Source organism: Sinocyclocheilus rhinocerous, unplaced genomic scaffold (genome assembly GCF_001515625.1).
Source record: "Sinocyclocheilus rhinocerous isolate Xijiao unplaced genomic scaffold, SAMN03320098_v1.1 scaffold273, whole genome shotgun sequence".
Taxonomy (NCBI): Eukaryota; Metazoa; Chordata; class Actinopteri; order Cypriniformes; family Cyprinidae; genus Sinocyclocheilus; species Sinocyclocheilus rhinocerous.
In genome coordinates this window covers 2,961,407-2,981,956 of record NW_015656360.1, presented here as the reverse complement: position 1 = coordinate 2,981,956, position 20,550 = coordinate 2,961,407, and the positions used below count along the sequence as shown (strand labels likewise).

At 38.3% G+C, this 20,550-nt stretch overlaps 1 protein-coding gene across 1 annotated transcript in view; it reads left to right on the top strand.

Annotated features, from left to right (window-relative positions):
• The window catches only part of LOC107720071 (protein sidekick-1-like), a 185,524-nt gene extending 166,371 nt beyond the window's left edge, over positions 1-19,153 (top strand). The window contains exons 35-44 of the mRNA XM_016527675.1: positions 5,889-6,004; positions 7,632-7,818; positions 9,254-9,391; positions 9,758-9,919; positions 10,157-10,282; positions 11,828-11,992; positions 15,144-15,281; positions 15,489-15,609; positions 17,037-17,166; positions 17,304-19,153. Coding sequence (XP_016383161.1) covers positions 5,889-6,004; positions 7,632-7,818; positions 9,254-9,391; positions 9,758-9,919; positions 10,157-10,282; positions 11,828-11,992; positions 15,144-15,281; positions 15,489-15,609; positions 17,037-17,166; positions 17,304-17,576 — 1,556 coding nt within the window. The 3' untranslated portion in view covers positions 17,577-19,153. The remainder of the gene's footprint in view (positions 1-5,888; positions 6,005-7,631; positions 7,819-9,253; positions 9,392-9,757; positions 9,920-10,156; positions 10,283-11,827; positions 11,993-15,143; positions 15,282-15,488; positions 15,610-17,036; positions 17,167-17,303) is intronic.
• Positions 19,154-20,550: the final 1,397 nt, after the last annotated feature.

The following is a 20,550-nucleotide window of genomic DNA, read 5'->3' as shown; positions in this document are numbered from 1 at the left end:
TATGTGTGAGCCTTGTGATGGACTGGCCGTTCATCTAGGGAGTTTCCTCAACTGTGGCTCAAGACGCTGGGTTAGGATCCAGCTCCCCACGACCCTAATAAGGACATATAGGTTTGGATAATAAAATGGATGGATGGATGACTTCTTAAAAGTTTTATTTAAAGATACAGTTCACAACTTTGAAGGCGTTTTTTAAATTGTTTAAACATTTCAGAACAAAAAGTTCAAATTGAAGAATTGAAAGAAAAAAAAACAGACTGCAACTGACCTTACAGAAATGGGCTAATAGTAATCAACATCCCACTTATAAATGTTGCAGGGAAATACAGTTTCATAAAAACCTTAGTGGCCAATTTTCATAAACAAGGCTTATTTAAAATTTACAGAACAAAATCAAGTTCAAAACATAAAACAAATTCTAAATCATGTTTGGTGTAAAATTAATGAAATATAGTGTAGAATTACAGTAAAATAATACTTTATAATCGTAAGAAGGGGTGAGCCACTGGCTCAACTTACCCCAGGAACTTTGGCTCAAATTACCCCACTCCTACCATTTTAACAAACTTGTATAATCCAGCGGTTTAGAGCTAACATCATGCTAACATTATAGCCTCATATTATAACCTCCAAAAACACAGTTGTGATATTGTTTTCAGATTTGTCTGTAATTGTTCAGACACAAGAAGCATGAGTCCTTGAACATACAAAAATCACATTGAACAGCAAAAAACTAAATTTTTTTAACCTAAATGTAGTTACCAAGTATTCCATGGGCCCCTCTCCATCACAGGGTGAGTAAAATGCTTAAATCTTCAAATATGTGTGCTCATATCACCAATTTTGTTTAAGGTTGTCTTGAATCTCTCCCCTATATATATATATATATATATATATATATATTGTGACGGATCGGCTGCCTCCCCCCTAATTATCCTCATCACCCGTCCCTTAATCGCTGCCCTTCATCAGGCTCCAGACAGGAGTGGGTGTGTGAGAGAGGAGGGGCGCAGAAACAGCCAGCCGCCAGAGACGCGAGCTTCCGGAACGGAATCGCATATGTGATTCCATAACTGCTAGAAATTCATAAAGACACTTGTGATGAAAAATTATAATATTCAGTTCCAACTTGACCCATAATTTATCCAGGCCACCCTTATTGTTGAGCCTTGATGTTAAGGGGATTGTATCTTGCATTTTCTGAACTTGCACATACAGAGTAGACTTTTGTCAAACCCAGACCAGCATGCTTTTCTGGCATCAACCCACCGGAGAACCAGTTTAATGACTTAATGAGCAAACTCGCAGTAAAACATCTTTGCTGCTCCACCCTGACAGATGTGGTGATGACAACTGTCGATGGATATTCCTTTTGAGATGGAGGCATGTGCCGTAATGCTCTCCAGGAACGGGACAGCATGCGCTCTGTCTCCAGTCCTTCAGGGAATAAGGCTTGACATGAGTTGACAGATATGAATTGTGTTCCCTTAGTGGAGTGGCATGAAGAGGGAACATAAGGACAAAGGCCAGAGCTGCGTAATGTGACAGAAACACAAACCCACCTAAAGGACTGGGTTTGAATCCATTTTTGGACTGTCTGAAGCAATCATGATTAGTACTGAAATGTAGTTTCAGAGATCTGAGAGTGGTTTGGAAGAAATTTGGCTTCAAAACAAAACACTTTAATAGAAACCAAACTCTTAAGTTCAAAATTGAGATTGCTTATAAGGGGACTAAAAGCACACCCTGTATATTTTCTTTATTTTGCAAAAGCACAATGTTTTGTTGATATTGTGAGTGTACACAAATAAAAGTAGACCCTTTACAGATTCGAATGGTGTATTACTCTTATGTGTACAAACAAAAATGAACGAGCATTTAAAGTTCTTTTTGCTCTTATCAGTAAAACATGCACGTGGTGGCGCCGGCGCCACCGCTTATAAGGGGACTTGTGAACACAAAGCACTTTAACTTATTTAAATTTTTGTGTAAATCTAAATATGAACTAAAAATATGCCTATTACAGATTACCATACAAAGTGCTGCTTATTCTGTTTCTATGCAGATGACATAGTGAGACATAATGAGATATTAAATATACTATATATTGTAAAGCAGTCATAGGCTTTTTTTCACTCTGTTCAATTTTTGGTCCGATGTGAGTTTGGTTCTTTTAAAGAGGACTTTAGGAGGATGTTTTGGGGCCTGGAAAAGTTTTGACATGCCCTGACATTTGTGCTTTTTTCAGTTGCTTACAAACTCAAAACAAAACACTTTAATAGAAACCAAACTCTTAAGTTCAAAATTGAGATTGCTTATAAGGGGACTTGTGAACACAAAGCACTTTAACTTATTTAAATTTTTGTGTAAATCTAAATATGAACTAAAAATATGCCTATTACAGATTACCATACAAAGTGCTGCTTATTCTGTTTCTATGCAGATGACATAGTGAGACATAATGAGATATTAAATATACTATATATTGTAAAGCAGTCATAGGTTTTTTTTCACTCTGTTCAATTTTTGGTCCGATGTGAGTTTGGTTCTTTTAAAGAGGACTTTAGGATAATGTGCTAAGAGGACCACGTGGATCTGGAGTGCTTGCAGATATGAAAAGATGGCTGAATAAAGATTGTGCTTAACGATGAGTTTGCTGTTTTAAGCTGTACTGAAGGCTGGTTGTCTCTGTTCTTCCCTAACTTACAGGCAGGCTCCTGCGAGCTATCTTGTACTGCTGAATTGTAAAGTGCTCTTCAATTTGAGTTCAAGTCATTTTTTCGGTATATTTATTGACTTGAATAATATCCAGCTGCCTGGCTGAAGAGCCGAGCGCTTCGCTTAATGAGCTGCCAAAAGAGGAAGCCCGGATATGACATTCCAACTGTTTCAAGGAAAACTGATAATTGTTGTGCTGTTTTATTGTGTACACTACAAAAGAAAGGATTTTTATCACCTACACAGCCCGAAACAAATCTATATTCACGCAGCGCATCTCATATGATCAATGAAAGGGCCTTTAGTGGAAAAACAATCCTCCCACTGCTAGCAAATAGATGCATTACATTTGCATTTCAAACATATGCTTAAATGTATCGAACGCAGGCAAATTGCTACAAATGCGAACTGTCGTTTTTGCTGTTTAATTCCACTCCAGCCGTGCTAACAGGCTGACACTGCACAGACAGGATGTTGTCAGGGCTCTTGCTTGCCACACAGTTTTGCATTTCATCCAATCATTTCCAAGATTATTTATGGAATTCTAAGTATCATTTCTGTAGTAGTGCCATAGTATTAATAAAAGAAGTCATGGTGAGAGTTTAGGCAGGACAGAGTGTGTGTGCGTACATTTTTTTTTTTTACCTCTTTCACCTCTTTGGAGAATTTTGGCCTCCTCTCATAAGGGGTTTAATGAAGCAGTATATATGAATCTGTCATAAAGAACTCAAGCAGCTGGCGGAGCAGGCAGGGTTATCAACATCAGGTTATTAACAGCATCATTAGAAGGGGCCAGGCGTGGAGATTACTCCCAGCAGCAGGAGGGGGACAGCCAAACAAACAAATGAATTTCCCTCTGATTAACGTCAGGTTGGCTACATCTGAAGATACTCTAAGAGGGATCAAAAGATGTAGGCTGGGAAAGAGAGGCGGAGAGTGGACGTGAAGGGTGCTTTGCCCTTAAAGCCTTCTACCATCCCAACAGCCATAGTCAGGGTTGCCAAGTCTGCATTTGTTCCGCAGAACTGGGTTACTTTTAAACTGTTGCCACGGTTTGATTTTTTCCCCCCTTTTTTTTAACTGCGGGTTGAAGGTTTGATATGTTGCATAAATTGCTTGTATTGAAAGATTTCCCCCATTTTATTTTCTGCCCCTGATGATACCAACGATAAAACTGCTAGATCAGGGGTGTCAGACTCAGTTCCTGCAGAAGCCCTGCAGAGTTTTGTTCCAACCCTGCTCCAACACTCATACCATGAAGTTTTCAAATAAGCCTGAAGGACTTGATTAGTTGTATCAGGTGTGTTTAATTAGGGTTGAATCTAAACTCTGCAGGGCTCCGGCCCTCCAGGAATTGAGTTTGACACCCCTGTGCTAGATGATTAGTTTTGTGATGGAGGGCTACTGGCAGGAAGCCTGTGAGTTCCTGTAAACTCCTTTATTAAAAGAGTGTTTATGAAAAACAAAACAAAAACAAAAAAAATTCAAACAGCCTAACTTGATTTGCTGGTATTCAATATTTCAAGCTGGTCTTAGATGATTTAAACTAGTCTCAAAGCCAGTTCAAGCTGGTTTTTAGCTTTTCTAGCTGGTCTCCCAGGCTGGTGAGCTTAAAAGTGCCCAAAACCCATCCCAAATTAGCCATCAGTCTGACCAGGCGGGTGGATTAGGAATATCAGGCTGGTTTAACGTGGTCTAACATAAGATTTTTTGTTTGTTTGTTTGTTTTTTCAACAGGGCACTGGAACTATGAACAAATAGTTTGGTTTAATTAAGAATGGACTATTTTACCCAAGATTTGTGTGAGACTAGTTAAGACCAGCAAACCAGCTTATGCTGGATTAAGAGGTTTTTAGCAGGGCACAACATGCTAACACCAGACCCTACTGGAATCAGTTGTTAGGTTCATCCCTATTTGCGTACTTACACACTTTTCCAAGCCCTTTTTTAGTATAACTAGTGTGAATAGTGAGTTTACACAAATATGACGTGTGGAATGTCGGACACTTCATGCACTCAACTGTAGCGGCATTCTTTATGTAGCCAAAGGGGAGGGGCTATAAGACTCCAATGCTGGATGACAAAATAACCTTTTAGACCTCATTATCTAGAAGGTTGAGTACATCGTGCAAAGAATAAGTGCAGTGTATAGTACATCATTTGGGACACAACTATTGAGTCTCCAGTGCACCTCACGTGAGAAGTGTTGTGGCATATGGTGCTGTCATCTATATGTAGTGTTCCAAATCTCACTTGAAATGTTGGGTTTAGGTTAGGATGCTGTCTGTGTAGTCACCAAGACAGCTCACTTAGATGTTGGAACTGAGCTTGTCTGTGCTTTATTTTAACAGCTCATTCAGTCAAGTCTCTCGCGCCAGCCCCTCTTGAACCCCACTGTCCACAGCTGTAATTCATTCCCGCTCATAAATGATTCAGCCAGCTTTACTACACGTAAACTCAACTTTCGAGCCTCTAAAATAGACGAGCTGTCATGCTCCTGGAGTTAGCTTTGCTTTCAGGTTTGGTCTTATTAAATTCGCTCTTTGTTGCATCTGTTGCTGTGATTTATGACGGATGGGGATTATGTATTCCTCACCCCTTTAATGAATGACATTTAACAGAGACACAACAGAGGGCGGCAGCCACGCTGGAGTCAATGTTCTTCTGATATTACTTTTCCACTGGTACCAGCTCTCGTTCAGGAACTCATGCCAGCCGGGTGTCCACATCGCATCTCGACTGACTTAAATGGATAGTTCACCCAAAAAAGAAAATAATTTTTTCATCATTTACTCATCGTCCACTTGTTCCAAATCTGTATGAGTTTTATTCTTCTGTTGAACACAAAAGAAGATATTTTGAATCATGTTGGTAACCAAACACTTGATGGTAGCCACAGATTTCCATTGTATGAAAAAAATACTATGGAAGTCAATGGCTACCATCAACTGTTTGGTTACCAACATTATTCAAAATATCTTGTTTTGTGTTCATCAGAATAAGAATGTCATACAGGTTTAGAACACGTGAAATGCTTCCAGATTGGGTATCGGCACCAAAGAAGCATGAGTGCTTCTCATTTTATCAGGGCACAGTTGATGTCTTTTGTAGTGGTTAGCTGGAGAGACTGAGTGTGATGTATTTACAGTATCTCTTCTGCTCTTTCGTAGCCCCCTCCGTGGCCCCTCAGAACATCCAGATCAACACTTTGTCATCCACACAGCTGGAGGTGCAGTGGGAGCCGCCCCCTGCCGAGACCCAAAATGGCATTATTCAGGGATATAAGGTGACACCCCAAACCACCCACCTTGTCCAATCTCTCTCATACTCTTATTATCTGTTCTCTTTTTCTCCTCCCCTCTACCTCTACTGTCATTTTAAGCTCTCTAGGGTGGAAGAATAGCTACAATCTGTTTCTTTCGTCTTTTTTTTTCTTATATTCTCCACAGATTTACTGCGTTAGATAATGGCACCAGACAGTTTGTTTTAAAGAACTGCCCATTTGGGTCATGAAATAATGATCATGGGTGAGGGTTAAGTGAGTATCTGCTGAAATATGCATGGAATTGAATATAAAAATGTCCTGGCAGTAATATGGCAGATTCATGTTAATCCAGATATCCCTGTTGTTTCATTGAATACCTTCAGTTCTGCACGATCAGTGAAGAAACGATAAGCCCACTGCACATTTTATTTGTTATTTAAATAGTTTGTATGGCCATTTGTGTAATATAACCATAGTGGATTGAATAAATTAGATTACAAAACAGATTATTGTGCTGAATGCTGATTGGCCAATACAGCATTCCAGATGTGCCAAAATATACAATATATTAACATCCATCCACCTATCCATAGTAACAGCTATGACAAAAAAAAACTGTTATCTGTATTAGTTCAGAGCTCACATAGAGTCTAACTGTTTACCTGATTTACATGATATAAATATGAATAGTTCAGCCATGAAACTCTACTTGCATTCTAATTGGTTCATTCAATTCAGTGTTCCCAGCCAATTCATGTACTCATTACCCTTTACCTATATAACCAGGATGTATTCAGTGAATGCTATGTCTGTGTGCTATGCGTGTACTCATCTTAGCCCACCACCTCCCCAGCACCACCTGTTTAGATCTGCTACAGGGGATCTTGCTCTCTCTCTAGCTGCAGCAGCATGTTTCCTTTTAATTTTATGAACCGAGCATTTAGCAGAAGTAAGTCTACTTGTTCTGCAGCAGCTGCAGCGTAGCATATCTAATCCGCCAAGACCAAACCTATGCACATCCTATTTACATTAATGAAGATTTTACAATCTATCCTGAGAGTTGTCATGACTGAAATAAACATAATATATAAGATTTTCTTTAATAATAAAAAATGTTCTACACATCAATGCTATTAATAAAAGTTATATGAATTACTAAGGAAAGGTAGAAAAAAATTATTTATTTAATAATATTTATTCATTTTTTTTGTTTTTTGTTTTTGTTCAATATTTATTTATTTACTGGTGGTCACTGGGTTGGCTAAGAAATTGAATGGGTTCCATGGGTCTCTTAAGGGTTGAAAACCCTTGATGTAGTAGTGTGACTTAAGTGTCCGAATATTTTTTAGGGCCAGTGTACATTTTGAATACAGTCACGGCTGAAAGGGTTGCAGGTTGCTGTTGGTTTTGCCTGACAAAGCTTAAAGGGGTCATATGACGTTGCTAAAAAGAACATTATTTTGTGTATTTGGTGTAATGCAATGTTTATGCTGTTTAAGCTGGATTTGAGACTTTAGTCTTTGCAACTTTACAGATCTTCTTTATGCACCAAGAGCTTGTAACACTCCAAAGAAAAAGGAAAAATTGAAATTGTATCATATGACCCCTTTAATTATATACACTCTATATATGTTTTTGTTGCCTGTAGATTCTTTACTGGGAGATGGACAATCAGAATGAAACAGAGAGAGTTAAGATTCTCTTCCGACCTGAAACCAACATGAGACTGAAGAACCTGACCAGCTACACATACTATATGGTCAAGCTGTCTGCCTTCAATGCTGCTGGAGACGGTCCGTTCAGTGAGCCCAGGAGGGGGCGCACTCTTCAGGCAGGTGAGCATCTGCACAAATCATCCTAACGGCCATTAAACTCCCATTCAGAACTGATCACAGAGGCCCCCACTGACCTAAGCACAAACCGTTACACCATTTAAGGCTAAACTATAAATCTGACCACAGACTGCACCAAGTGCAACACGTCCACTTCCATATTGTGTTCTTCTCCATGCATGAAAACCAGGTCGACACCTGATCATATTTTGGAGCATGCGTCGTTATATCACCGTTGCATCATTCACATTAGCAATTCATGTGTTCTACATTAAATCATTCACTCTATAAATGTTGTCGGAATGAATTACGCACAAGCAGGGAATGATTTGACCTCAGGCTCCACCTCACTGAAATGACGGGGAGGGGCTCGTTACCCACGAGTCACCTAAAAAAAAAACAATTTGAAAATTATTCAGATGGTCTTGGTGTGACCTCATTTGTTCAAACAGAGGAAACTCACCACCTCTACCTCTCTTTGACATTTCCTAAAGCAATGAGCTGCATTTGTGTAAGAGGACAGATTTGCATATCTAGCACTGTAAAATCACCGAGCGAGTGGGATATAGTCACTTTTATAGATTTGTTTTTATTAAACATATTACATCAGACTCTAAAATCAGATTGGATGTGCCACATTCAAAGCTGTTGCAAAATAGCCAATATGCTCACACCTGTGACAGATACCAGTTTATATTAATATGCTTTTAGTAAGTTGCTGATGCTTAGCAATAGTTAATATTGCTAAAACCCTATAGTTAATCTAAAAACTTTCAATTTATTAATACTAAAATTAATATTATTTAATAAACATTCACAGAAAAAACTTCTAACTTATTAATATAAAAACTAAAAAAACGTTTTTTTATGTTTATTTGCTGCCAAATGTTGACAAAAAGTGAATTTTTTTGCCAGCTTAATTAGTAAAGTTCTTATTATTTAAACTCTGAAAATTCATGAAATGGTCTTTTATTCTGAAATTGAGTAGCAATTATTGTGGCAAGTTAAATGGAAGGAAGCATTATTAGAGTCATTTGTCATATTGCTATTTTATACAAGCAATAAGCCTCTTTCCTTTAAATATTTTTGAATAATTCAATGATCCATCAAGAGAGAAAGTGTGCTTTCCATAAATATTAAAAGTAATTTTAGGAAAATAGTTGATTTTATCTTATTGTTTTTCACATTTATTTGCTTAGACAATTTCTGTTTTTTTTCTGGTTCTTGTGTATACAATACGCTCTTTGAAAAAAATGTAATAATTTGATTTATAATACGAAACCGTAATGTGGTCAAGATCTTCATGTGGTTACATTATGCATAAAAACACTACTTAATTATGGTAAAAAAACCCCGTAACGCAAACACGGCCTCAAAGGTTTATTGCTTTAACATAGATTGTATTTGTTGCATTGATCAAACTACACCGTTCTCGCAGCCCCTAGTGCTCCCAGCTTCATCAGTTTCTCTGAGGTGACCAGCAGCACTCTGAACGTGTCCTGGGGTCTTCCGCTGTCCCCCAATGGTGTGGTGGAAGGCTACAGGGTGGTATATGAGCCCACTGCCCCTATTCAAGGTCAGTCTATAGCTGCATGTTTTCACTCTATCCGTATCTGTTTTCATAATGTTCTGGTTTGAACAGTGGCTTTTTTTTAACATCACTAGTAGAGTTTTGATGTTTGATGATGATGTGATGAGTTGTTTATATAAAACTCATTTTCTTGTTATTGTTTCCATGGCTCTGTGTTAAGTTTTCTCAAAGCCAGAAGCAGAAAATAGCTGACTTTAATAATATTAATGTCAACATAGCTGGAGTAATTGATTTTGACTCGCTGTTCCTAGGTAGGAAGATGCTGTAGCATTGTAGTGTTTGTTTGAATAAAAGGAGTTCTTGTGCGGTAGTGTGTAATTGTGCAGTCTTGTGTGTGTATGTGCATATTAGGTGTGACTAAAATGGTAACGGTGGATATCCGTGGCAGCTGGCAGCGCTGGCTGAAGGTGCGTGACCTGAACAAGGGCATGACCTATTGCTTCCGCGTACAGGCCAAAACTATTGCTTACGGGCCTGAGGCAGAGGCCAACATCACAGCGGGTCCTGTCAAAGGTGAGCTACGCAACCAAACAAAAACAGATCAGGAAAACTCTCAGAGTCGCTGAGCACAGCTTACATTCCCCACTCCTCAGCGAGAGGTGTCAGAATTCCAAGCTGTGAAAAAACACCTGTGTGGATAAATATCTCACAGTGGTGTAGGCATTTGGTTTAGCTTTAGATCTTCACTCACAAGGGTCGGATCGCTCGCCTGTTCTTCTCAGTTCACTGCACGCTCTCCTCTCTGTTTAGGGTCTCCTGGATCTCCTGTAGAAATGTCAATCACAAAGACAGGATCCATGCTTAACATCCACTGGACACCAGGAGATACAGGAGCAGAACATGTGACTGGCTATGTGATTGAAGCACGCCCATCAGGTACATCGCTCAAAACTCATTTATTTATGTGTGTGTTTATTTATTTTCTGAATGAGAAAACTGACTACATATTAGTACTAAAAGTTAATGGTAATCATTATTTTAAGTGGCAACTGTTAAGTTATATTATTATAAAATGGGATTGTTTTTATTAATACATTCAATAATTTATTGAACATTCACTATAAATATTTCAGATATTTCATTTTGAAATCAAACTTGAATTTAAATCAAACTTAAATGCCAAAGTTTTTCAAACACCAACCAGGTTGAAACCCCTGAAAATTCATAAATTGAGTTTGACTAATTAAAAGTTAAATCGACTAGTGTTTTTATCAAAAACTAAAACATATAATATAAATATTAGATGAGAAACTTAAACTTAAAAAGCTAAAAATGTGGCAACTAACTGAAATAAAGTATTCAGTAAATAAAACTGAAACTGAAATAAAACTAAATTAAAACTAAATGGAAATATTAACAAAAAAGGTAACTCTTTACAATAAGGTGCATTAGTTAACATTAGTTTAAAATAAAAAGTTTTGCTTGGTAACATTAGATAATGCACTGTGAATTAACATGAACTAACAATAAACAACTGTATTTTATTTAACTAACATTAACAAAGATTAATAAATACTGTAATAAATGTATTGTTGATTGTTTGTTCATGTTAGTTAAAACAATATCTAACATTAACTAATGGAACCTTATTGTAAAGTGTTGCCAAAAAAGATAAAAATGTCTAAAAAAAAATTTGGTTTAAAATTTGGTTTAAAACTTAGTTAAAATAACTGAAAATATAAAAAACATTCAAAATATTAATAAAAACTATTAAGTAAATATTTCTAATATACTGTTTGTTTATATCATATTGTTTTTACTTTTCCTTCTTGTTAACAGTTTTGAATATACTGTATTTGGTGATTATTTTTATATAGCATCATTAGATTTTAGATTTTGAAAGGAATCATGTGGATTTTTTTTGTTTGTTTTTTTTTTTGTGCATGGCATCATATCACTCCAATCCAATAAACTGCACCTGACGCACATTGACAGATTGTAACTTTGTTCAATGTATTTCCATTTTGGCAGTTTATGTGTTCCCACGTGTTATACAGAAAGAGTTATCGAGAAAATAAAATAGGCATCCTTGATGAGCCTCAGAATCCACAAGATCACTGCAATTTTTATTCATTTTGTCAAGCCATGTAATGTTGCAGTTCCTAGAAAAGTTATCAGCCAAAACTAATTTCTACTCACATTTGGCGTTTGATGAGTGTTAATTTAGGAACCTAATTGCTGGTCTGAAATAATCTACTGATCATTTACTTGCCATTGTTGCTGGGATACATTCATATAACTGCCCTTTCCACATCATCATGGTTTGATTCACATTTGAACATCATTGCTTGTCAGGCAATGAAACAGCTGCTAGCTGCTCTTGATGTCAGCATCTGCTAAGTGAAATGGGACACAGTAATGAACTTAGTGCTTCCAAGTGCATGATGACATTTTCACTGGAAGTGACCTTGCTCTCCGCAGATGAAGGGATGTGGGATACATTTGTGCGGCACTTGCCTCCCACCAGCACCTCTCACTCAGTGAGTCTAGACCGCCTGCGGCAGGGTATCAGCTACCAGTTCAGAGTGCTGGCCAGCAACGAGTTCGGCTACGGCGAGCCGAGTGTGCCCTCTGCTGCCATGTCAGGTAATTACACCCTCTTGGTGGCCTCCTGTACTGAGATGAGTCAACAAAGAGATTTTGACAGGGTGTTGCATCAGTTACTGTTGGTATTATTTAGCTCTAATGTGACTTTTACACCCACATGAACTGTTCGTACCATGTCCTTCTGAAAAAGCTGCACTTTCAATGGAGCTTTCAGACATGTTTTGTTTACAAATGAACTTCATCTGACATGTTTCTGCTAAGATTTGGTAGGAGAAATAAAAATACACAAAAGTTAAATAATTGTAGACATTTAGTAAGAGTATATGGCCATAAAATGAATATGTGTAGCTGAGAAGAGAAATTAGAAGATGAGAAATTATTAAGTTCATTCTGAGTTCTCTGATGTGATTGCACACTTTGTTATCTTGGCACAGTTTGAGACATCTTGGAGATCTTAACTGAATCTCAAGAGAAGGCTTATGAGATGACAGGAGAATAATTTGACTTCTCCAAGTGTTCATTTTATTTCATTGCTGCCTGTGAGAATCAGCTGAGGAAAAAAAGCTTACTTTGTCTTGTTTTCCATTGAATGTTTAAACATCAAATCAATCTTAAATCAAGATACATTTACTTTACAAATCTAAATAAAGTGAGTTTATGCTTAAAACAAGAAAAAATGGGATAAGAAAAAATAATGTTAAAGGAACAGTTGACCCAAAAATGAAAATTTGCTGGAAAAGTATTCACCCTCAGGTCATCCAAAATGTAGATTTTTTCAACTGAACAAATTTAGGGAAATTTAGCCGCTAAATTTGCTAAATGTTAAATTTCTCTATATCTGTTCAAAATGAAGAAATAAAGTCATCTACATCTTGGATGACCTGAGTAAATCTTCAGCATTTTGGGGGTTTTTTTGTTTGTTTTTTGTGGGGTGAACTGTTCCTTTATTTCAAATGCAAACCAAGATTATTTTTCTTACCCCATTACCTGTTTTTTGTTTATTTTTTAATTAATTATGATAATTTGTTTTCCCTGAAAACAAGACTTAATATCTTTCATCATTTTGTTTTCAAAGTATTGTAAATGTACAGTGTCTTGACGTTAGATGTTTGTACTGGAAAACAAGACAAAAATACTGAGTATACTGATTTTTATTTTATTTTTTGCAGTGCATTTGTGATTTAGAGATGTGGCTGTTCTTTAGGCTCTTTTGCTCTTATAAATGTTTACTCATTGAGATTGCCTTGTTTTCATGTGTTTTCCTGTGGTTGAACAACCACATTCCGAATTTGTAAAACATGGACTCTGAACTACCAGCCTGCCCCCGTATCACAGATAATACACCCAATTTCTGTCTCATTTGGAAAGTTAATAAATGTAACTGGGGTCATCTAGAGGCCAGTGACTTAAAAGGATCCTGAAACAAATATAGTGAAGACCTTTGTATCTCTGAATATTATAGCTGAGTAATAATCACTGAAACGGTTTCGAGATGTTTACTTGGTCTCATCACAGAGGCTGTCATATGGTTAGTTTGTCGTTAATAACAGCCAAACAAAGTGTTTTTTATTTGTGATATTACAAACCAAGTCATGATTCATTGTGGTGTTTCATTCTAGCTTTAACCTTGACAAGAGTGCAGTCAGTGAGCATAGATTTGAATGCAAGTTTCCAATGTTGCCATCTAAAGTTATACAAAGAAAAAAAATGATTCTGTCGTCTCGCTCAGTCTTTCTCTTTGGCCATTGGCAAGTGCTTTCAAGAAAAACTGCCATGTTGCCTCAGCAAGTAATTAATGCAGTGTGGTGCATATCCTAGAGGTCTGTTTGTAAATGAAAAGCAAAGTATGTTATCAACATCTCGCATGTCATGGGACTGAAATATTCATACCACAGGCATGCTCCAATCTGTCTGAGCTGATGTCACTGCAGCTCAGTATTGCTGTCAGAGCAGTCCATCAACAGCTGTCACATATGACTGGAGAGTTCTGGCACATTTAGGCCACGCTCCCCTTTGCTTTAGAGCACTAGAGATGAGCAGATAGGACGCAGGCCAATAAATGTGTCACTGCTGCTCTAAATATGGTTGACGATTACTGCTGCTTCTCTAAAGTAAGAAAATATCTTCCTAAAAGTTGACGAGTATCACTATTACTATAAAACTACATTTTAGTAATATGAAGGATTGTAAATTACTTTTCTGAGGCCCTGGTATTAAGATGCATTTTTAGTGATCCGATCACAAGTGGTCAATCAAGACACATTACTGTTTACACCTGGTCTTAACGTGTTTTAAAAGCATCTCCCGTGACTACTTGTGTCAGATTTCGTCACACTCTACATCACTTTCACAGGAGCACCAATGCGACACTTAAATACGATTGAATAAATGAAGCCATTATGCTGCTTACAAGCGAGCAGGAAAGGAAGGGAGTGGAAAGGATGCAAATGGTAACCACAATTTTAATCTGTGTGTTTTGGCCCAACATTGCGAAGTTGAAATCTATTGGTTTTGGTGTGCTTTCGCAAAGTACGTCCCGTTACGCTCACGTGTTAAGTCAGTGGACAGCAAGTAGGCAGTTTTTTGTGGCTGTTCAAACTCATTAGACCACATGAATGTCTACACAACAAAAGCAATACGGTCGAGTGCGTTTTCGACTACCTCTGGAAGTAGTCGAAAGTGGACAAACTTGAAACGTTTTAGACCCTGTTTACACCCTTATTTAATGCTGTCTCCTCAAAATAGCCGTCTACATGTGACGCACATACAGTAAACCCATATGTCGTTTACTCTGCTGCGCATAATAGCACAAAATTAATTAAAAAGCACAATATATTGACCCACGTTCTGTTTTCTATCATACGTTGTGCACGTTTGTGATGACATAAGATGACTGCAAATGCACCGGGGTTCGATAGAATCAAGAGAGTGTGAAACCAGACCAACGCTGCGGGGGGTGCCTGGAACAATCGCACTCGGGTTCGAACCACAGCAAACGAGCCCAGTGTGAAAGCCACCTAAGTAAAAGTCACATGGTTTATTCCAGTCTTAAATCCACAAAGAAACCACCCATAGCAACACCCTGGCAATCACCCACAGCACTTTTGGCAGCAAGTTTTGTAAAATGTCAACAATCTACACATTTCTGCATGTCTTATCTTTATATTTCATTTTTCTTTGTCATAAACAGCTCAACTAGACACCCCGTTTTATGAGGAGTGGTGGTTTCTCGTCGTGTTGGCGTTGTGTTGTCTGATTCTGCTGTTGCTGGTGGTTTTTGGTCTCGTCTTGCACGGACAGAACAGAAAGTACAAGAGCTGTGGAACAGGTGACCTGGACTAAACCTCTTCAGCTTTCTCATGACACATCCATCCATCCTCCCTCACATAATCATTATGTGCTGAAAAATTCGCATACATATTCATCCAGATAAACATGTCCGCCCACTCAGACTAGCACGCCGTCCGGCAAACAGTGAATAAAGTTTGACACAGGTGATGTTTTTGCTGTGATGATGATATGCTGACTGCTGTAGGTAAAGCTGTGTCCACGGTGGAGGAGACGGTCACGCTGGACAATGGAGGCTTCACGGCTCTAGAGCTCAACAGCAGGCCCGTTCATGTCAAGGGTGTCTTCTTGAGGAAGAATGGCACCAGGTACTGTAACAACGCAGCTTATGTATGCATCATCTGATAACTCTGTGGTGGCAAATTCACAATACGGTTATGCCATTTTTGTGGTATTTTATAAAAAAGAGTTTAACCAGCCGCTAAATGTGTTGAAATAGTGCTGTGCCTTTAAATGCGGTCACTAAACATCCCTCCTTTCCGTTTAGGCTTATTGTAGATTTCATTAAATTATCCACTGTATTTTATCAAATGATGGAGAACAGTATTAAATACTAGAACAGATAATCCTGTCCTTGGGGGGGGTTCCAGAGTTGGTATCTCTGGAAATGACTGTCGGTTGTTTAACATCTCAATCATGAATCATTGTTCTGCTTCTGTGGTCAGTAAGGCCTGCCTTCTTTGATTTGATCGGCCAAACATCTCCAACATTTTGACATTGACAAGCACTGTAAGACATTAATGAGTGCAGTTTTCATCCTAACAACATACAGAGCCTTGCCTAATGGAGTGCAGTAGAGCATCAAGAATATCAAATGTTGTGATGGACAATTTAGCCATATCTGATTATTGTGGGATGTGTCTCCCTCAATGCCTATGGTTGTTAGGACTCTAAACTTAACATGGTAGCTAAATAAGCTCCATTTTGTTACATTCTGCTGAGCTGCTTTTGAATGCAAGAATGTGTCATATATAAATGCCCCCTAATAAATGTGTCTGATTGGGATTGGGTGAATCTGAAACCAGCTAAATTACACAGGGCTTCATTAGGACTGATTAAATAAGATAAGCTACAAATTTTCAAAATCGACTACTCAAAAATAAACATTTTGTCATCATTTACTCACTGTCATCCCGTTCCAAACCTGTATGACTTACTTTCTTCTGTGGAGCATAAAAGTAGATAATGATTCTTTTTTTTTTTCCCCAGTGGTCACCAAAACTGTTTGGTTGCCAACATTCAAACTATCTTCTTTTTTGTTCCACAGAAGAAAGAAAGTCATTCAGATTTGGAAAGGCATGAGGATGAGTAAATGATCACAGAACTTTTATTTTAGGGTGGACTATCCCTTTAGGTCACATTTGCTGTTGTTGAGTGAATTTCCGTGGGCAAAATCCAGTCATTTCAATAGGAATCCACAAGATTGGGAATTTCATGTGAGTGCAACAGATTTCCCCGCACGGATTTCGCAACAGGTTCACTGAATTTGCCACACTGACCAACAGAAAGCTGCTTGGTTTGAAAGTGACTTATGTGTGAGCTGTGCTTTATACATTGAAACACTATTGATAATAGATCATTTTTGTCTACAAAATTTTGCCAAACTTATAAGTTGCTACAGTATCACTCAGGGTTAGGATGAAGGGAGGTAGGCAAACAAAGATGCACAACAGAGAAAGTTTTTGATTGGCTGGCGTCACATATGCCCTTACCACTTCCTTTTTTCTTCAAGCAGGTCCCCTCCCCGACCCAATCCAGCCGGACTGCGTTATTCCGACGAAGACATCTGTAGCAACTACAACGGCATGGTTTCCACAGAGAGCACCGCACTGACAGAGAGGCCTGCAGAGATGTCCGAGTCTGAGGTGAGTGACACATGTTCACTCTCTTGTGGTTTACTTTGACCAGCTGACTGTACATTATCTCTTACATATACAGTACAGCATATCGCAACATAAATCTTCCAAGTGTGTGATTTCCCCTCTCATATTTCTATGATCAGGCCACAGACAGCGAGTGCGAAGAGGAGCCAATCAAACACTCGTTCGTGAATCACTACATGAGCGACCCGTCATACTTCAACTCGTGGAAGCGGCAGCAGAAGGGGCTGAAGCAGACGCTGGCCTGTTCCTACGATGAAAGTGCCAGCGGGGACACCGAGTCCTACTATCAGACAGTGGTCACGCAGCACAGCGTTGGCGGGGTCTACACCCCCACCGGCCAGCCCGCACCAGGCTCACGGACTCCCCTCACAGGGTTCTCCTCGTTCGTGTGACATACAAGAGGACCCGGACCCCTCTTTGCGGCTCGGACAACATAGTTGCAGAGGAAATTCTCTGGTTTCGCACAGTACTATCACCACGAGCACTACAAGAGACATCACATATGACCGCTCATCGAGTTGCTGGATCCTGAATGTACTTGATTAGTGATCGTGATCATTATTAAGGGGAGAACAAATGATTTTTATACGTCAATACCGAAGACTAATCAGAGTTACTTTTAATGTACATGTCCCTCCTGTTTGCAGCCTTGGTTGTGAAAGATGCATAAATGTCTGTGGTTTTAATAAGCAGGACGCAACAGAAAACGAGACATTCCCTCTCTAAAGAGCGGCATATATTCACACTGAACATCCCTGCCCTTACCACATAAAAAAGAACATAAGGAAAAAGCTAAATGAAAAACACACTGTAATTACTGTATACTCTTGTCTGAATAATCTCATCTCACTGTCATTGTCGCTATATATACATGTTGCACTCAAGATCGTAAAGGTCATGAAATGTAAATGGATTTGATTCGTGTTTACACGGCCTGGATAATGAAGCACGGTTGTTTTCAGTATATTCTCTATAGACTCACCAGCAAGAAAACCTACGGAGGCTGTTAGAAGAAGCCAGACAGCTCTGGTTCCCTGCCTCTGTGTAATCAGACAGTGAGACAGTGCCAGATGTGTTGTGATTTGTGCCATTGCTCATTCTCACACATATCAACAATCAAGTTCATAGTTTTGTTTTTTTTGCGCTTTTGCTCTTCTTGTTTTCTTCCTGTCTGTTTGGCCTTGCTTAGGAACTGCAAACACTCACTTGAAATTATTTAATGAACGATTGTATGAATTGTATGTGAGGAGATCAGTATGCAGTTGCTTTGCACATATGTTCTGCACTTTTGAGCCATAAATATTTCAGTTTCCTTCTTTTGATCGAATACTTGCTTTTTTACAGGCTTGTAAAAAAAAGTGTCATTTTACAGTGCAATTTTAGAATTAATTTGTATGAATTTCGTTCACCGTAGTGTTCTTCAGAAGTGACGTACAGTAGTTCCGTTGTACTTTCACAAGAAGTATGAATTTTTGCAGTTCTTGAAAATGCCAACACAAGTATAGTAATCAAACAAGAGTGTACTGTTATGGAAATGTTTGTTTCAATTCCACCAACTGTTTTAGCACAAGTGTATGTCATGGACGTTCATGAAGTAAAGATTTTTTTATGATAAATTAAATGTTTGCTGTTCACTTAAATGCCTCCAACTACAATGTCTTCTTGATATTACGTCAACATGCACACTAAATCATGACAGGAAAAAAATAAAAAATAGATTCTGGAAGGCATTTAATCAAATGATCACTTTTATCAGAATAGACCGTTGCTGTATTTTGTATCACTGTCCTGCCTGTTGGCTGAATGTTGGGGAATCTATGGACAGTTTTTTGTTGTTGCAACAATTTGAATAAAGGAGAAAGGTGTGAAGTATAATGTACATAATATTACCTTTTATGAGCACAATTTAAACTAAACTGTAACAATTCATGAAAAAGATAAATGTAAAGGTAATGGAAAAACAACAACAAACGTGAAAAAAAAAAGTATGTATAAATATGACAACTTGGACTGACCTGACATCTATGAGCAACATCATTATCCTAAAATCAACATTAAGCCTTTCAGTTCTCTGGTCTGAATGTAAGCTAATGTGGTTTTTGTGTTCACCCAAAAAGCTACATAAAAATATAATGTCACTGGACATTGAAACCAATACAACCTAGCAATTGAAACCAATACAAACTAGCATCAATATTAATTACCTTTGTATAATTAAATACATGGAGCTAAAAAAAAAAAGTTCTTTAATTTGTTCTCGGATCAGCATTCATAAACATTTGACATGGGATTTTTATTTATTTATTTATTTTCAGACGGCACTGGAGCATATTAAGAATCCATTCGCGGCTTATAAAATCATGTAGCCTAATCATAAATGCTATATATAAAATAAGACTCAGTTACACTTTTTGTCCAATGGGTGTCACTATGAACATTTAAAATGCAATGAAAGGACGTACCTAATGTTATTGTGCAACAGAACACAGAGGAACTAGTGATGGGAAGTTCGGATCATTTTACCGACTCGGACCTTTGAGTCTCGTTCAGCAAAATGAACGAATCTTTTTTCGAGTCATTTCGTTCATTTCGTTCATTTTAACAAAATATAATTATAATGTTACGTGTTACTTCCCTAATATGTCTACTACTTACGCAAACGTTGATCACACTACAAACAATACAAAACTGCTATAAGAAACAGAAAAGATTAATTCATTGTTTACCTGAGTCTTCAGTCTATGATTAGCTCACCACCTCTTATCTGACAAGTCTTCGGGTTTGGGCTTATGGGTCTGTCACGTGATGAACGACCGACTCGAAAAACCCGAAGACTCGAGATGAACTAATCAATTCTCTTTCCGGCTCAGACTGCATTGGTTAAAGCTTATGGGGCTGTCACGTGATGAACGAACGACTCGGAAAAACCCGAAGACTCGAACCAGGTGAACTACTTGACTAATTCCAGTACAGAACCTATAGGATGTTGCGCATGCGCGACTGAACGAATCACTCCCCGAGACGACTCGTTCTTCCCGAGTCACATTAAAGATTCGTTCAAAACGAACGAATCGTTCAAGAACGACCCAACACTACCGAAGACTCGATGGATGAACTAATCAATTCTCTTTCCGGCTCAGACTGCATAGCGTAAACTTATGGGGCTGTCACGTGATGAACGATCGACTCGAAAAACCCGAAGACTCGAGATGAACTAATCAATTCTCTTCCCGGCTCAGACTGCATTGGTTAAAGCTTATGGGGCTGTCACGTGATGAACGAACGACTCGAAAAACATCTCGGTTACGTATGTAACCCTAGTTCCCTGAATAGGGAACGAGATGCTGCGATGACGTCATCGCTTTG